This window comes from Lingula anatina, chromosome 10 (assembly GCF_051362555.1).
Source record: "Lingula anatina isolate TDL-2025a chromosome 10, LinAna3.0, whole genome shotgun sequence".
In the NCBI taxonomy this organism is placed as follows: Eukaryota; Metazoa; Brachiopoda; class Lingulata; order Lingulida; family Lingulidae; genus Lingula; species Lingula anatina.
In genome coordinates this window covers 6409689-6425937 of record NC_141776.1, presented here as the reverse complement: position 1 = coordinate 6425937, position 16249 = coordinate 6409689, and the positions used below count along the sequence as shown (strand labels likewise).

Below are 16249 nucleotides of genomic sequence, written 5' to 3'. Positions count from 1 at the left end.
TACCCCTTCTCTAACAGGGTGTCAATAAAATTTTTAACATGTTTAGAGTTGTTTCTTTTTATAAATTCTATTCGCTTTCTTAGTTTTCTCTTCTTTCGCACTAAAACCAGTCGTTAACTTTGTAAATTAGATGTCCTTCAATACTGTATTAAAAATAAAGCAAGTTTATTGTTATATTTTTGGTGCATTTTATTTCGTTAAACCCTGTACACACACCTGAAAGGTCTATTCAGGTGTCTTAGCGTAGCGAAGACAAGACCACCCCTGTTACTCACTTTTTGTCTTAGATTTGTTTTGGATTTTATTCATTTTTAAATCTTTATATTATATAAGTTATAGTTTTTTTCTCTTCCTGGTTGTTTACTTCCTCTAAGCGGCAATTTTACTGATAAACTGCGACAGAGTAATATTCTTGAAAAAATCGCATTATTTTATGCGTAACGTTCTTAAAAAAAAAAAAAGAAAAAAAAAAGAAAAAAAAACGGAAGAAAAAGTGGGAACAAAAAGATAAATGTAGTTTATTGACAGAGTGATATTATGTCATTATCTTACGCTTTCTCAATAATACTTTACAAGCGACACGGTTTTGCCGTGGGAACATTTTAAATAGTCTTTTCTGTTTTAAAAAGACTTGTTTCCTTTGGGATGGTTGGTTAATCGTAGGAAATATTAGTTACACGAACACTTGGCAATTCGAGTATTTTATTTAAAATAGATTTATTTCTGTGACAGTACCGTAAATATATATATAAATAAAATACATAATATGTATATTAATATGAGTACAAAAAATCACCAGTTTTACCATTAGATATATCATAGCCTCTTTCTGTATTACGTTTGTTGAGTTTTTTTTTTTTTTTTTTTTCGCGTCAAAGCTCTGTCTCTTTATCTGATGAGATTTCGCTGGCACTCCCCCGCCCATGAGCTTACACCATTTTCTCAGATACTGATAATCGAACTGTACGTCAATCGTGTAATGATTATCTCATCGGCGGTTTCCTCCTTCGACGTATCATTATCATCAAACCATCGGCTCAATTGTCTGTATGTTTCGATGTATACAAAGAGACTTAAAGCTTGAGTCAAAATCATCTTTATTAATTACTATCAACATTTCAGTATTTGTCGTGTTATTCACCTTCAATTTATGCCAATATTTTTCAAAAAAATCTTTTGAAGAAATATCAATAAAACTTCTTCATAAATTCAACCCTGGAATTCGTTATGTCACCTGTGGATTTCCGTCTTTCGGTTTCATTCACCTGTTGATTCACCTGTCTTTAAAAAAAGGGGGTCACCTTGACCTATCAATGGGGAAGGCTGCCGTGATTAAAGGCTATGACTATGCAGTTTAGTGTTAAGATTTATGGACAGACGTTACGGGGAATACCCCTACATACAACCTAACGGACCAACCGAATAGACCCTACTGATATTGTGTGGTCAACTTCCTTGTGGCAGGATTTTCTTCCGTCCTTCCTGCCAGGGTCTACCTGTCAGTTTACTCGTAACCTAATTTTATGAAAAAAAAATTGAGTTGAACCTGACGATAAATGACCAAATTCATTCACAAGAGTGTAAACTTTGTGGCGGGCAGTGGGACCTCTCCGAGATGCTGCCTTTCGCACGAGCTGAGGGCAGAAATGTATTCTTGATGTCTTTAAATCATTTTCTGTTTCTTCTTTGTAATATTATAACGATTTTATTTATGCAGTTTACCTTTCCATGTTCTGTAGTATTTATACCTTTAATATTATGGTTTAGAGATACTTCCAGAATAAATCGTATAGAGAAATTATTTTATAGGGAAGAATTAAACACTGTATTTAACAGGACTCTGGACTCGTGTTGGTCAATTATATATTACCAAAGCGAACAACAACAAACCCGTGGTAAAAGTAAACAAACATTTCCCAAAATGCAGGGTTAGTGGTTTGTCACAGATTTACTTGATCTTCGGACAGACGGGAAGCGGTCAGTGCAGACAATAACCTGACATCAGCCATTACACTGGTCTGACTGGCCGGGATGTGGCTTTGATGTTGATAATATCCCCAGTTCAATTATGACTATGACAATGTTCTCATCATTAGAATTGTTTCGGTTATCGGCGCTTTTTGTTTTCATCCAAACGGGAAGTAATCTCTCTAATTCGACTCGAAGAAATTAATTACATTGCATTAATATTATTATCATTATTAAATGAAAAATAAAAAAGGGCCTGATCACTTACTCTTGCGATGAATAAAAAATCTAAGATTTGGCTTATGGAAAGTGAGGGAGCAACAGAAGTACATAAAATACATGTATTAACCCTCTACCCCCCTCCCTTCACCCTTGCCCCTCTCCAACTATCTATATACTTTTCTTTCTCAATCCCCCTCCCAATTACCTATTACCAATTAATTTAAAATAACGCCACCCCTCATCTATCAAAAAAGAAAAAAAAACTTGGTTTTCTCTCTCATCCATCCGGACGGGTCATTTAGCCGTGATTCAAAGATACGACCTGTCCATACTGAATAGAAATAAAATGGATATTTCCTATCAGCCCCCACCACTGGAAGTAAAAATGGAAGGAAAGTGTGTCACCGTGAAGGAGCCGAGGTCTACATAATGAGATCATGCGCTCGAGTCACCAAGCTTGGCACACTGTCATTCTGGTCACGCGTGTGGTTTTGGTTAATGTCGTTTAACGACAAGAAATCCGATCTTTCCTTTACATTATATTTTTTGCACGATGGAAGGATTGACCTGCTTACCAGCGCTGAAATGGCCTTCACAAAGGAAAACATTCAATCTACAAATGCTCACATGAATTTCATGTGTGTCTGCCCATTTTTTGACGGCGTTGGTCTTACGAAGAGTAAAATGAGCTGTCCGACAAAACATCGGCTAAAAAGAATCACTTATCATAAGGTATATGTAATTAAAGTACCTTTAACTTTCATTGATTATTCTATGCCTGTCTTTTTTAAAAGAAAATATCTAAAAGAAAAAAATAGACCTTATTTCGTTTTGTCTTATTATAACTTGATAAGCGTTTGAATAAATTCATTATATTTACACAGAAAAGTAAGAAATCGCAAGGGCGTGCATTGCAAATTTTGAAGGCAAAAGAAAGAGACAAATTTCGGTCAGGAAGGCCTGACTTTTCATGATTCGTTTCATAAATCCTAACATATAGATAATCTCCATACGAACTAATTAAATATTGGCATTTTCTGTTAATATAGGAAAAGGCATAGTTTCAACCCAAAGGTCGCTAAAAATGGTGAACTTTATTATTTTGGATCGGCCAACCATATTCTGCAAAATTTTATTTATGATTGTAAGAACTACACCAGTGACTTCTGTAAATCTTAAAAGAAGGACCACAGGTCGTGTTAATCCAGGCGGATTTCTAATAAAGGACAACTGAGTGAATAAACATAAACTCGTATGCACACCTCTGAGACAACAAATATATGTGAAGACGGGAATAAATTGTGGTGTTTAGCATTCTTGGAAGGCATACATTTATTTGAGTACATGTACTTTCATTTCTGGTCTCCTCACATATCAGGTTTACATGTCCTGCTTATATTTGGCTTTTTATTTTCATTCATGCGCGAGTTGATTAATAATGTATCTTTACGTAGTAATAAGAACCGTTGGTTCATTCTGAATTTTTTTAGAAGTCATGTTTCCGAGAAAATGCATATTAAGAACAGCGTCATGCCATCCAAAGAAGAAAGGTCTACTTTCATTTTGGAATTTTAAGAATTCTTTAATTCTTTCCTTGGATTTTTTAACGTGAACGTGTTATACACTTTCTACCCGCGACCTACATATGACTTTTTTCTTTAGCCTCCCCTCATGCCTTGATCTGCTGAACTGAAAATTCTGGTTGCATCATAACATGCAACATCATAAAACGTAGCGTTCTTACCAGAAATGTAACCATGTATCGGAGTCTTTTAAATTAGACGGTGACCTGTCTGCGTACTTAGGCCGCAAATATACAGGTATGAATTTTGTATAACATTAGGAAGCGTCTACCAAGCGAATTACGAACGAATGCTGGATATTATGTAGAATGTTTTGTATTGGTGCTATTAAGTGACCCGTCAAGGTATTGTGCGTGCCTGTATGGTAAATTCCATGTATAATATTTCACAGATCATATCATATCGATTGTATGGGAAGTTTATTTATTCCATGGGCAGTGCTTGGGCCAACATTACAGAGTGATTATAAAACATGTCATTGTGTTAGTTGTGGCCCTTTCTGGTCACACTGTGAACAACCGAATTTTAGCAACTCTGTTTGAGAACGGCAATGTCGGGACGCAAAATCCAGTCTCAAACGCACGAATTTAGCGAACGACAATCGAATAGTGTCAGAAAATCTTACTCAGGTGTCTATATTTCATGAATCATTCCCTTGCCCAAGTTGCCAATCACCGGTGCTACAAGCATACTTTCAAGTTGACACGAAACAAATATTTCATCCACATAAGAGGTGGGTAAGTACACGTTCAAAACATGATGTTCTAACAAGACATTTGATTATTTTAACACATTTATTGATCTTGCTGTAATTTCTTGTAAAAAGCCTACTGCTTTTACATAATACGTGGTAAAGATCATATCTGAGGACTGAAAACAGACAGAAAATTTTACATCTTTTTTCAACTAGCCAATAAATTCTTCTGTAACACATCTTACAAAACATAAGGTCACTAATATAATTTCTCTATCATGCAGATGGGACTTGTGATAGAGATACAAATTCTTACGCAACTACTTAAAAAAATTATGAAAGTGTACACAAATCAATTCAATAATTACATAGTTACCATCCATTAACAATATCACACAGTAATTAATATTTTCCTAAAAAACAATTATTTTTATAACTTGAGAGATAAATGATCAGCATTTAGTGATAATAATAATAATAACCTGGGATCATTCAAGACTACAAACAGCATATTATTTTGTCTACAGTTGTTAATTAGACACCAAACCCTGCTGCCAAAACAGGTCCCAGAGGTCACTTCATATTTTTTTCTTTCAGGAACTCATTTCTCTTCTACTGCTACACTATCATTCAACAAAGAGAAAACAAGATAACAATAAATGCACGTTGAGAATGTTTTTCGCACATATCCTGTAGGGATCATTTAAATGCTATATACTACCACACAGTGAGTATGTCAACTTCTGATCATATGATATGAAATACTGGTGCATGGGGCCAACAGGATTTGTAACACTGTCCAAAGGTGCAATATCAGTTCAGTAAAAAGAAAGTCAGTGCTGGTCCATCAAATTATTCCACTGTTATATGTATATGTGATATACCAAGCTCAGTAGTTCCAAGGAAATAAGTTTTGATATGGCAGTTCAAGTGACTGAATTCAGAGCATATAGTCGGAGTAATGTTATGTATCATATGCATATTTGGTATATTGAGAAATGTTTAAGTACAGGGTGAAATGCTTCACTGTTTCTCTTATCCACAATTGGTCTCCATACCAGACAGCATGGGATAATTATATATATATATATATATATATTTAAAAAAAAAGAAATTAGGAAATGTGAGCTATCTTTATGTTTTGGATAAAAATGGACTCTTGCTGTGCTGTAATTTCAGTGTAACAGAAATTAATTAATTAATTTATTTATTTATTTCTTGGACTGGCATAGAGAAAACAGACATGTGATACCAGAAAATATTTTTACCAATTTAGAGTATTTTGAATTCAGTTCAGGGTTGGGGGGGGGGGGGAGTGCCTTGATAAAAGTGTTGTGTCTATACCAAATTCAGAGTTCTGTAATCATGGTCATACTGGCTTGTAATAAAATTTAATGAAATTATCAAATTTATGCAAGTCAAATCTTCAAATGCACTTGGCAAAAATTTTGGTATTTAATTAATTGCAGGGGGAAGGAGACCGGCCTAAGACATAAAATCTACTGAAACCTGAGTACGACAAATTGCAGGTACTGTATGCATTGGGCAATCAATTCTTGCAAACAAAGCGATGGGGACTAAACTATTAAATTAAACTGTGTACCTGCACTGAATGGTAAACCAGTGTATATGCGAGTGCCACTGAAATAAGTGTCTAAATTTTTATATTTACCAAGCACTGAAGGTGAAAAGATACAAACAACCTACTCCCTTGATGCAGTCGAGTGAATGTATTTTCTAAGGAGTTGAAAGGAGGGGGAAATTAACAATTTGCCTATAATTCCTGTTAGAAAGTTTTCAGTGACCTTCAGAGGTAACATATTAGTAATGACTAAGCATCAAGTTCTTATTCTCTGCGCTATGTGTATTAACGTTTTACGACATGAAGGGGGGGGGGGGGGGGTCCATTACTAGTAATGTATAGAATCAGGACTTAACAAGGCTCTCACCTACAATTAAGTTAATAACAGGACGCAAGAGAAATCCACAGCATAGAATAATATTTGAAGACCAGCCTGGCAAACTTCAATTACAACTCTTCAATTACATTTCTATTTTTTCTCCCATGCTTGTCCCAAAATAAGACCCTGCAGAGCAAACTGAGAAGCCCGTTGTTGCTCTAAGGGCCACTAGTAGTAGTAAGATCACCTAGTTCAAAAATATAATGGGTGGGAATTTCATATGTCTTCAAGGCATGATCTGAGCTAAATACCTCATTCCCATTGAAACTATCAGTCTACGTAGATTGAAACCTCTGAATGAAAAAAGAGGGGGCATTAATCTGACTACATTCAGTAAGAGTCCCCGCAGAGTTGGATCAATCTACATAGATCAAGAGTTTCAATGGGAAAGAGCCCTAAGCCAGAAAATTTCAGAAAATTATGATTTGTGTTCAGAATGTACCTTCTTGGTTAAATCTATTTAAAATGGCATAAGGTGATATTTCCACTTTATCTTGGAGCAGATAAAATAATGGGCTATTTACAAACGTCACAACTTTGCCTACATGTGTGTTTGTGGGCGGAGGGGAAAGGGGGAGGAATGCATATGTGTGTGTTCATTGCTCTCTCTTACCTTGTAAAGTGTATCTTTTACTTCGGCCTCCAACACTTCCAGTTCCTATTCTATCAGAATTACCATTAGGCCTACGTGTTATGTGCATCATTTTCCTCGTGTCTTTATCAAAAACACCTGAAGTCAATGAAACAAAACAATTGCCATAACCTGACACAAGGTATTTTATGTCTCCTCCATCCCAGTGTACCACAAACTTTCATAATCCCATTCATAACAAGAAAGATGGCAACAAAGACTATCAATTGTTCGTGATTTGGCCATACAAGGCCGCTTTTATTATATATCCTCAGTATTCTCATCATTTTAACAATAATAACAAAGTAGCAAATTGTTGCCTGTATTAAATGTTATACTTATAGCCTTAGGGATAAAAAATATATTTATCAAATATTCAATAAGACTCATCATCCTAAAAATTATGATGTGACACGTCAGCAAAAGTTATTATTTACAAACAATTTTGCACAAATTTCGTTTGTGGGGTTGCAAAGAAGCCACCCCAACTATGTCGAATATTCGCTTGCACTGGTTATCCTAAGCAGTGATTCAGCATAAGCAATTATTTGACAACAGAATTACATCTAATTTAGATTGTCTGATTGCAAAGGCGAAGCCAATGCATTGCATATTGCAGGACTCACAATACATTCTAAATAAGTACCGGAATGACAATGCTGTTAGCGGGTGACCTAACCCCTACTCCCCCTTTTTTTTAAACCAAGGAAAGGGGGGAGAGTCAGTTTTTCCCATATGCTGAAAACGGCTGGAAGAGTAAACTCTCTATAATTGCCATGCCATCCTATATTGCACCGTACTTGTTGATTAGTATAATAGTTAACAGTTTTAAGTGGTTCTATGTGGAAGAGCAATTTTGCTTCCAGTTTATAATTGTCAACGGTCAGAATAAAACATGAACGAAGAATATAGTGTCGTGGATAACCTAGATAGGTATGTTCTAATATGGCTGTTCCCATTATATTCCTGACTTCAACAGATGTACAGACGGACCCGCAAAGCTTGCTGGGCCATATTATGAGAAAAGCATGACTGGGTCTTAAAAATAGAATCAAACTTCTCATACAACATGAAAATAGCAGGTAGGCAAATCAGATTTTTTGCAACACTCCTGTAACAACACATTGGAATGAATAATAATCGTGGAAGCAAAAACCGAGAATGGAAGGATGGACCATGGAGACTTGATCTGCAGCAGATGATTGGTATTGTAAATAGTCCAACGCTACAGAAGAAAAATTAAAACTCTTTACACCTTATGTCTGTAAATGTATGGTCAACCCAAAAGGCTTGCTTGGCTTATGACTATCCAGTATAGAGGTAGCCTTTAAAAGACATGTAAGGTCATGCAAAATGGATACCCTCATCCTATTGCACCATTTCCTCTGGACTAGGAAGATCGTGTGGATGCAGCAGGGCGTGGTGGGCCACAGATTCATGCAAGCAGAAGTTGTATAAGACAAGACTCCGGCCCTTCATTACTCTGGAAGAATACATCCAGATTTTGCTGGGGCATTTCCAGCAGACAACTGTGTACTGGCACTTTCATGGGGCAGTGGTGCTCCTGACAGGTATACAAAACTGAGAAATCAAAGTAAAAACGCACGCAGTATGATGGTCAAATATAATGCAAGCAAAGTTCCTTCAGCAGAGGAGACAATTGTGGTATGTAGGAGGAGGCGGGGAAGGCGGTGGGTGAAATTGTTTGAACTGAAGATTTGAGTTGAAGGTTGGAGATAACTTGTAGCTTAATCGTAACGTGCGCGTCAACAGAATTAATCGAGCGCAAATGGAGTCAGGCAGTGACGCCCCATGATATAAGTAGCAACATGTGCCTCAATGGGGACTACCCCTCTAGAATTGAGCATGTGCGTAAAATAAGCTCTGGAGATTGTTGTCGCCATAAAATGTCGTTTGACTATGCCAAACTTTTCTTATATACAAAAAATAAACTTTTCCACCCATACACAACACCACTGGCACTTTCCCAGCGGGCAAATTATGTTGTTTTAATGTTGAAACAACGTTGAACCATAACGTTGATAATGCGTTGGACAAACATTGGATTTGAAAGTTGACTCAACGTCAGATAACAACATTGTATCAACCCCAGTTGTTAGACACCATTCTTGCATGAAAAGACATTAAAATGACCTGAAATGTTTTTATTTTGGTACAAAACACAGGTACACAATTTTAACATACACTGTAAAAACATCCAAGTGCCTGCTTTGTCTGATTTTTTCAAAGCATTTAGCTCCTAAGCATGTTTTGCACCTAAGCATGGTACACCCTTTTAGCCTGAATGTGTTTAGCAGTAGGACATGTTTGATGGCTAAATATATGTAGGGTATATATGTATGGCCTTTAAGTTAAAATTTCCAAGGTTTAGATTAATATATATATAGTTATTTTCTTATATATATATATATATATATATATATATATATATATATATATATATATATATATATATATATATATATATATATAAAAGAATAAAACTATAATTATATATAACAAAGTCACAGTCACCTCAACCTGTCTATCTATAACAGGATACCGAGAACTGTCAACTTTATCATCACGTTTTCAATAATTAATATTTTAAATTACAATGCATGTCTGCAAGGTTGTGTCAATGACCAATGACAATGCCAATGACAACGTTGAGTCAACGTCACATTATGACGGTGTTTTGACGTGGCTGGATCAACGTTGATTTAACGTTGAATTTAGGTAGATCAACGGCAATTCAACGTATCAACCTGTTTTCAACGTTGATCCAATGCGACTATGCCTGCTGGGTTATTCGTAACATGAAAAAAGTTACAAAGTAGCACTGCAATATGGAAAGCATTATGAGGGTACTTCTAATCTAGTTTTCTGATAAAGTTCAATGACAACATAGAATGCATGCATGTGTGGATGCAATGTGGGTAAGTGGAAAAAAAGGAAAGAGAAGATAAGCAAAAAGGTGTCAGATTGTAGGCCTACTGAATTTTACCTGTCATAGGCAGGCCTACAAGTTTCTGGAATTCCATGATAATTTTTTTCCTCAATTCCTCCGATCTGATAGAGCGGGTCCTGGGATCTTGAGGGGGAACCCACCCATAGTCAAGGAGATATTGCTGAAATACAGGAATTGAAATACATTAAAATATTCAAATATTTCGATCCCGTTCTTGCGCTGTTTTGCTGAGCCCTGGACGTTGTACAAACAAGATCATTTACCATGTAAGTTGCATCGCTATCCACTGTCATTTCTCCCTTAACGTTTACATGGTCTGCCGCAAACAGCAGAATTAGACAGAAGAGTACTGCCGACTGCTCTGTCTCCATTATCACTTGAAAATTTCAAAAAGTTTTATATTTAAAGTAAGGCTCCTGTCTCAAGGTTTCGTCTACTTGTAAATATCCTTTCGTGTAAGCAAGGAGTTACAACAGAAGGAGATTACACATAAGCCTCTCTATTGTCCGATGTCTGTTACGGTGGGCGGAGCTAGCTACGGGGGGGCTCCTGTCTCAAGGTTTCGTCTTCGTCGCTCTCCTCAGCTTGGTGATTGATTTCATGTGCGTTATATCACGTTAGAATTCGAGATCAGTAGTGTCAAAGCGGCGCTGTATGCTGACGATTTTTTCAGAGGTGATTATTTGGACGATGTGCTGGAATGATTTCATAGAAAGAGGTGATGGGATGGTGACTGGGGACGGTCGCCATGAGTTTTATTTTCTATCGATGATAGATGGCTTTTTATTGCACCCCTTGAGATAAATCACCTAGAAGTCGAAAGAAAACGTCCCAACTGGCTTGTGAAAATGACATTCCAGTGAACGTCTGTCCTCTCTGCCAAACGATATAATATTAAAACATAAAAGTTTGGACACTCCATCCCTAAGGTCCCATAAACATATACACACACTGGACAATAGAAGTGTCACCCCTACTGAACTTATACTTGGGGGAGATAAATGACTGTTATTAACATCAAATTTCACAAAAAAAAAAAAAAGAGAACAAAATATACATTCTACCAAGATATGCAGTTTCAAGTCCTAAATTAGTACTTAGTGGCATAGCCACGTGACCTAATAATAGCTGCCAGTCTGCGAGGCAAGGATTCATATAATTGTCTGATGCGTTCAGGGCTTATGCTGGCCCAAGCATAAATCACTGAATCTAACAGAGTTTGTCTGCTGGTTTGACGGGCATTTGTCAAAAGTTTTGACATATCATTCCACACATTTTCTATCACGTTTGCATCTAGACCCTGGGTAGGCCACATTTCAAAATGTCATTATTGACCAAGACAACATTTAGTATGAACATTAAACATTTATAAAATAAATTGGAGTACATGTCACAGCTGAAAAAATTAACTGGGCCAGTAAGTGACTGCTTTTAGGAAATTTTACTAGAACAGTCCGAATTTTACAGGGAATCGGTAACATATTTAAATAAAGAAATATAGATATCTAGGTTTTGGGTTTTTTTTCACATAACAGTAACACTTTTATGTCCACTTTTGAAATGTATAGAGTCTGTGAGGCGACTGGGAATCATTACAAATGTCACGAAGAAGCACTATAAATTTAATGATATTTCAAACAGTCTCTGTTGGCCAGTCTTGTCCAGTTTCTTCTCCAAAAAGGACAACTCGAGTTACATTTTCCTCAGGGCCTTTTCTTCTGCCTTGCTTATGGCACGCCACTCAGAAAAGAGGGAAACCCGTACGTTAGAAAAAAAAACATAATAATAGCATTATGAACTACATGTACAAGTATCCATGTATAAATTATGGAATGAAGCAATGAAGTTTAATGTGTCATTGTTGTTATGACTTGACTGAAATAATATTAACCACATAAATGTACAATTTACAACTAAATTAATGAAAAAAAAAACAAGTTTCTTAATTACAGGCTCATAATCCCATGAAACTGAAGAATGTGTACTTATTACAAGAAATTAGATATCATTCATACCAAAACTATTTAAATCTGCCCCGGTTACCACTCTTCTGACAGGACACAAAGGCCATTTCAGACAGGCCACTTAAAAGGAAAATGCCCAAGGTTGTTGTTGTTTGAAAATGGTGAAAAAAATTGTTGTTAGTGAATGTTTAATGCATTGTAGGCTTACTTCAGACACACTGACCTTCTTTTCTCATTGATATTTTTAATTCTTCCCAGCCTGACCATGATTCATATTCAATACAGCCTTCTCTCATATCTATAGTAGAAAATACTTGAATAAAGTGTTTAGATATGCATGTCCGAATCATTATCAATTATGAGAGAATTTCTGTTTTGACATTGCAAGACGAAATGTTTACTTTGAAGTAATGAATAAGCCGTTACAGAGCTCAATTCTTTTGTCATCACTAAGGCAAAGCTTCTTTCGTAAAATGAACTTATACATCCAAGCTTGCCACCTTACATACCAAAGTAATATAGTATAATGACAGTAGGGAAGCATGTACCCCTCAATTTTAGAGATGTCTTATACACCTTGACTCAAAGGGAAATGTGTAGTAAGATAACAGGTAAAGTAATTGGCGGAGCCTAAGTGAACTTAAAACATTATGACTTTAATCTAAGAAGCACTGGGGTTCATATGAGTATTTTCAAAGATTTAATTTTATTTAAAACATATGTAAAAAGAGAAGTTTATAACCATAGCAAAGACATAAAACCAAGCTTCCTGTTAAATCGCCATGATGGAAATGCTAGGGAGGGGCCAAACCTTTCCAGTCAAAATAATTGAGCACCTTACTTTAACAACAAAGTTACCACTCCAAAGCCACCTGCCATGGTGAGAAGAAAAACGATGACCATCTGTCATCTTAATTTCTTGATTTTTTAAGCACAAAGACATTAAAGGCAAAAACGGTACATTTCACTTTAACACTACATGTAAAGTGATAAATTGGTACTCAGAACAAAAAGGGTTATTTTTTCAAGAAATATGGAAGCAATATCCATGCAATATATACCAAGCCGCGACCAACGTGTTCAAGTACCTAAACACACCAAAATCTTTTATAATCACGCTTTTGAAAGTTGCAATCAACTTTAGGCGTTTGGCCGTAACAAGCGTAACAGTTTTTGATCTGGACTCGAGGGCGTGAAAAGTGGCCCTTGTCGTATTCAAGCAAGATCGCTAAAAACAACAATACTGCTCAAGAAAATGTATTGCAGACATACCAATATTTATTAGTTAAATTATATATCCGTCATGTGACACAAGTATAAAAAATAGGGGGAAAATGTATTTTGGGGAGATTTTTTCCCGAAACGTAAACAAGATGGCGGCCTACGCATGTACTTGTTATTCTGAAAGTGCACCTAAGATTTATTCTATCCTATTGCCACAAATTACTAAACAATTGCAACTGTATAAAGACCAAACTTTCGTCATCTGATACTACAAGTATAAGCACTTGTAATGCGTGGGAAATATTTTTCGTGCAGTATCTATTTTCCACACACCACCTCGCGAGATCGACATGGAGCTGAACACTTTAACAGTGAGACCTTCGGCATACAAATTGCAATTTATCACCATATTACCTGTAGTTATGCATTTAAAAGCTCTTACCTGTTTTTGAGAACCTTATCCAACATCATGTCCTCTGCACTTTGTATGTCTCTCATTTTAACGAACTTTTGAATGCTTTTCTCTTTGTGTACTCTCGAAGAAACTTCTGAAGGCACCTTTTCCGGAAAACGAGATTTAAACGAGACCGTAACGGGGTCATGTCAATACTCCCCCGCACCGATAATCCTCCCTAGTAATTTTTTTGTATTATGCACATCCATACGACCCCACACCGATACATCCCTGCACCGGTACATCCCCGCACCGATACTCCCCCTCAGTAGGCCTATATCTGTAATTGTGGGGGAGTATCGGTGCGGGGAAGTATTGGTGCGGGGATGTATCGACACGTAACCACCGTAACAGAGATTGTTCTCTGGGTTCTATTCATTCCGACCAATGAGAGACGTAAAACGGGCTCCGCCCCCACGCGTGTAATCTCCTTCTGTTATATCTCCTTGGTGTAAGCATCATTGCACTTTACGCTCTACTTTGATCTACTGATGCGTGTCACCTAGAAGGAGCCGAGGTCTACACAATGAGCTCATGCGCTCGAGTCACCAAGCTTGGCACACTGTCATCCTGGTCACGTTTGTGGTTTTGGTTAATGTCGTTTATATAAATACCCCTTTTACACTGGACGGCGTCCTTTCTGCGACCATGAAATTTGGCATCGCTGTGGTCTTAATAAGGAGGCACGAGCATTGATTTTGTATCAGAATGAATGCTCATTGTCAGCACGTAAAGTATTAAATTTTTTAACTTTCAAATGGGGCCGTACTGCTGGACGCAGAAAGGACGCCGTTTAACGACAAGAAATCCGATCTTTCCTTTACATTATATTTTTTGTTGAATAAATCTGCACGATGAAGAAGTTGACCTGCTTACCAGCGCTGAAATGATCTTTACAAAGGAAAACATTCAATCTACAAATGCTCACATGAATTTCATGTGTGTGTCTGCACATTTTTTGACGGCGTTGGTCTTACGAAGATAAAAATCAGCTGTCCGACAAAACATCGGCAAAAAGGAATCACTTACTGTAAGGTAATTGAAATGAAAGTAGTTCCCTTTACATTACATTTTTTTTTTTGGACTGACCTGCTTCCTAGCGCTGTTATGTCCTATACAACACATTGAAGGAAAAAAAAAACTGAATCTACAAATGCCCACATGTGTGTGTCTGTACATTTTGATGGTGTTGGCCTTACAAAGATTAAAATCAGCTGTCCGACAAAACATCGGCAAAAAAGAATCACTAATTATAAGGTTTATGTAATTAAAGTACCTTTAACTTGCATTCTATGTCTTTTTTAAAGAAAATACCTAAAAGAAAAAATGGAGCTTATTTCGTTCTGTCTCGATATAACTTGATAAGCGTTTGTTGCAAAAATTGGATAAATTCATTATATTTACACAAAAGAAAGTAAAAAACACAAGAGCGTACAGTGCAAATTTTAAAGGAAAAAAAAGACAAATTCCATTCAGGAAGGCCTGACTTTTCATGATTCGTTTCAAAAATCCTAACACATAGATAATTTTGATCTCTCCATGCAAACTAATTAAATATTGCCATTTTTCGTTAAAAGGAAAAGGCATAGTTTCAACCCAAAGGTTGCTAAAAATGATGTACTTTATTATTATGGATCGGCCAACTAAATTCTGCAAATTTTGATTTATGATTGTTAGAACTTCACCAGTGACTTTTGATAAATTTTAAAAGAAGGAACACAGGTCGTGGATAATCCAGGCGGATTTCTAATAAAGGACAACAGTGAATAAGACAATTCAATAAACATTAATTCGTATGCACACCTTTGAGACAGATCAAATATATGTGAAAATGGGAATAAATTATGATGTTTAGCATTCTTGGAAGGCATAGATATTTGAGTACTTTCATTTCTCGCCTCCTCACATATCAGGTTTACATGGCCTGTTTATTGGGCTTTTTATTTTCAGTCATGCGCGAGTTGATTAATAATGTATCTTTACGTAGTAATAAGGAACCGTTGGTTCGTTCTGAATTTTTTTAGAAGTCATGTTTCCGAGAAAACGCATTTTAAGAACAGCGTCATGCCATCCAAGGAAGAAAGGTCTACTTTCATTTTGGAATTTTAAGAATTCTTTAATTCTTTCTTTGGGGCAAAAAAAGTACCTCGGGGGATTTGTTTAATGTGAACGTGTTATACACTTTCTATTCGCGACCTACATATGACTTTTTTCTTTAGCCTCCCCTCAAGCCTTGATCTGCTGAACTGAAAATCCTGGTTGAATAAATACATGCAACATCATAACACGTAGCCTTCTTACCAGAAATGTAACCGTCAATAGGAGTCTTAAATAGTTAGTGACCTTCTTGTGTACTTAAACCGCAAATATACAGGTATGAATTTTGTATAACATTAGGAAGCGTCTACCAAGCGAATTACGAACGAATGCTGGATATTATGTAGAATGTTTTGTATTGGTGCTAAGGCCACGCTTTTTTATTTTTATGGATGACATCCTCTGGGGACCCCAAAATCGGTGCGAGCGGGCGAAAAAAAAAAAAAAAAAAAAAAAAAAAAAACTGCTTAAGAAAAGTTA

At 36.4% G+C, this 16249-nt stretch overlaps 1 protein-coding gene across 1 annotated transcript; it reads right to left on the bottom strand.

Annotated features, from left to right (window-relative positions):
- Window positions 1-6919: 6919 nt before the first annotated feature.
- Window positions 6920-14180, bottom strand: LOC106156784 (matrix metalloproteinase-14-like). The gene is made up of 4 exons (XM_086996587.1): window positions 13661-14180; window positions 10294-12292; window positions 10067-10190; window positions 6920-7158 (listed from the first exon to the last, which is right to left on the bottom strand). The coding sequence occupies exons 2-4, from the start codon at window positions 10399-10401 to the stop codon at window positions 7025-7027; spliced, it is 366 nt and encodes a 121-aa protein (XP_086852713.1). The 5' UTR covers window positions 10402-12292; window positions 13661-14180; the 3' UTR covers window positions 6920-7024.
- Window positions 14181-16249: the final 2069 nt, after the last annotated feature.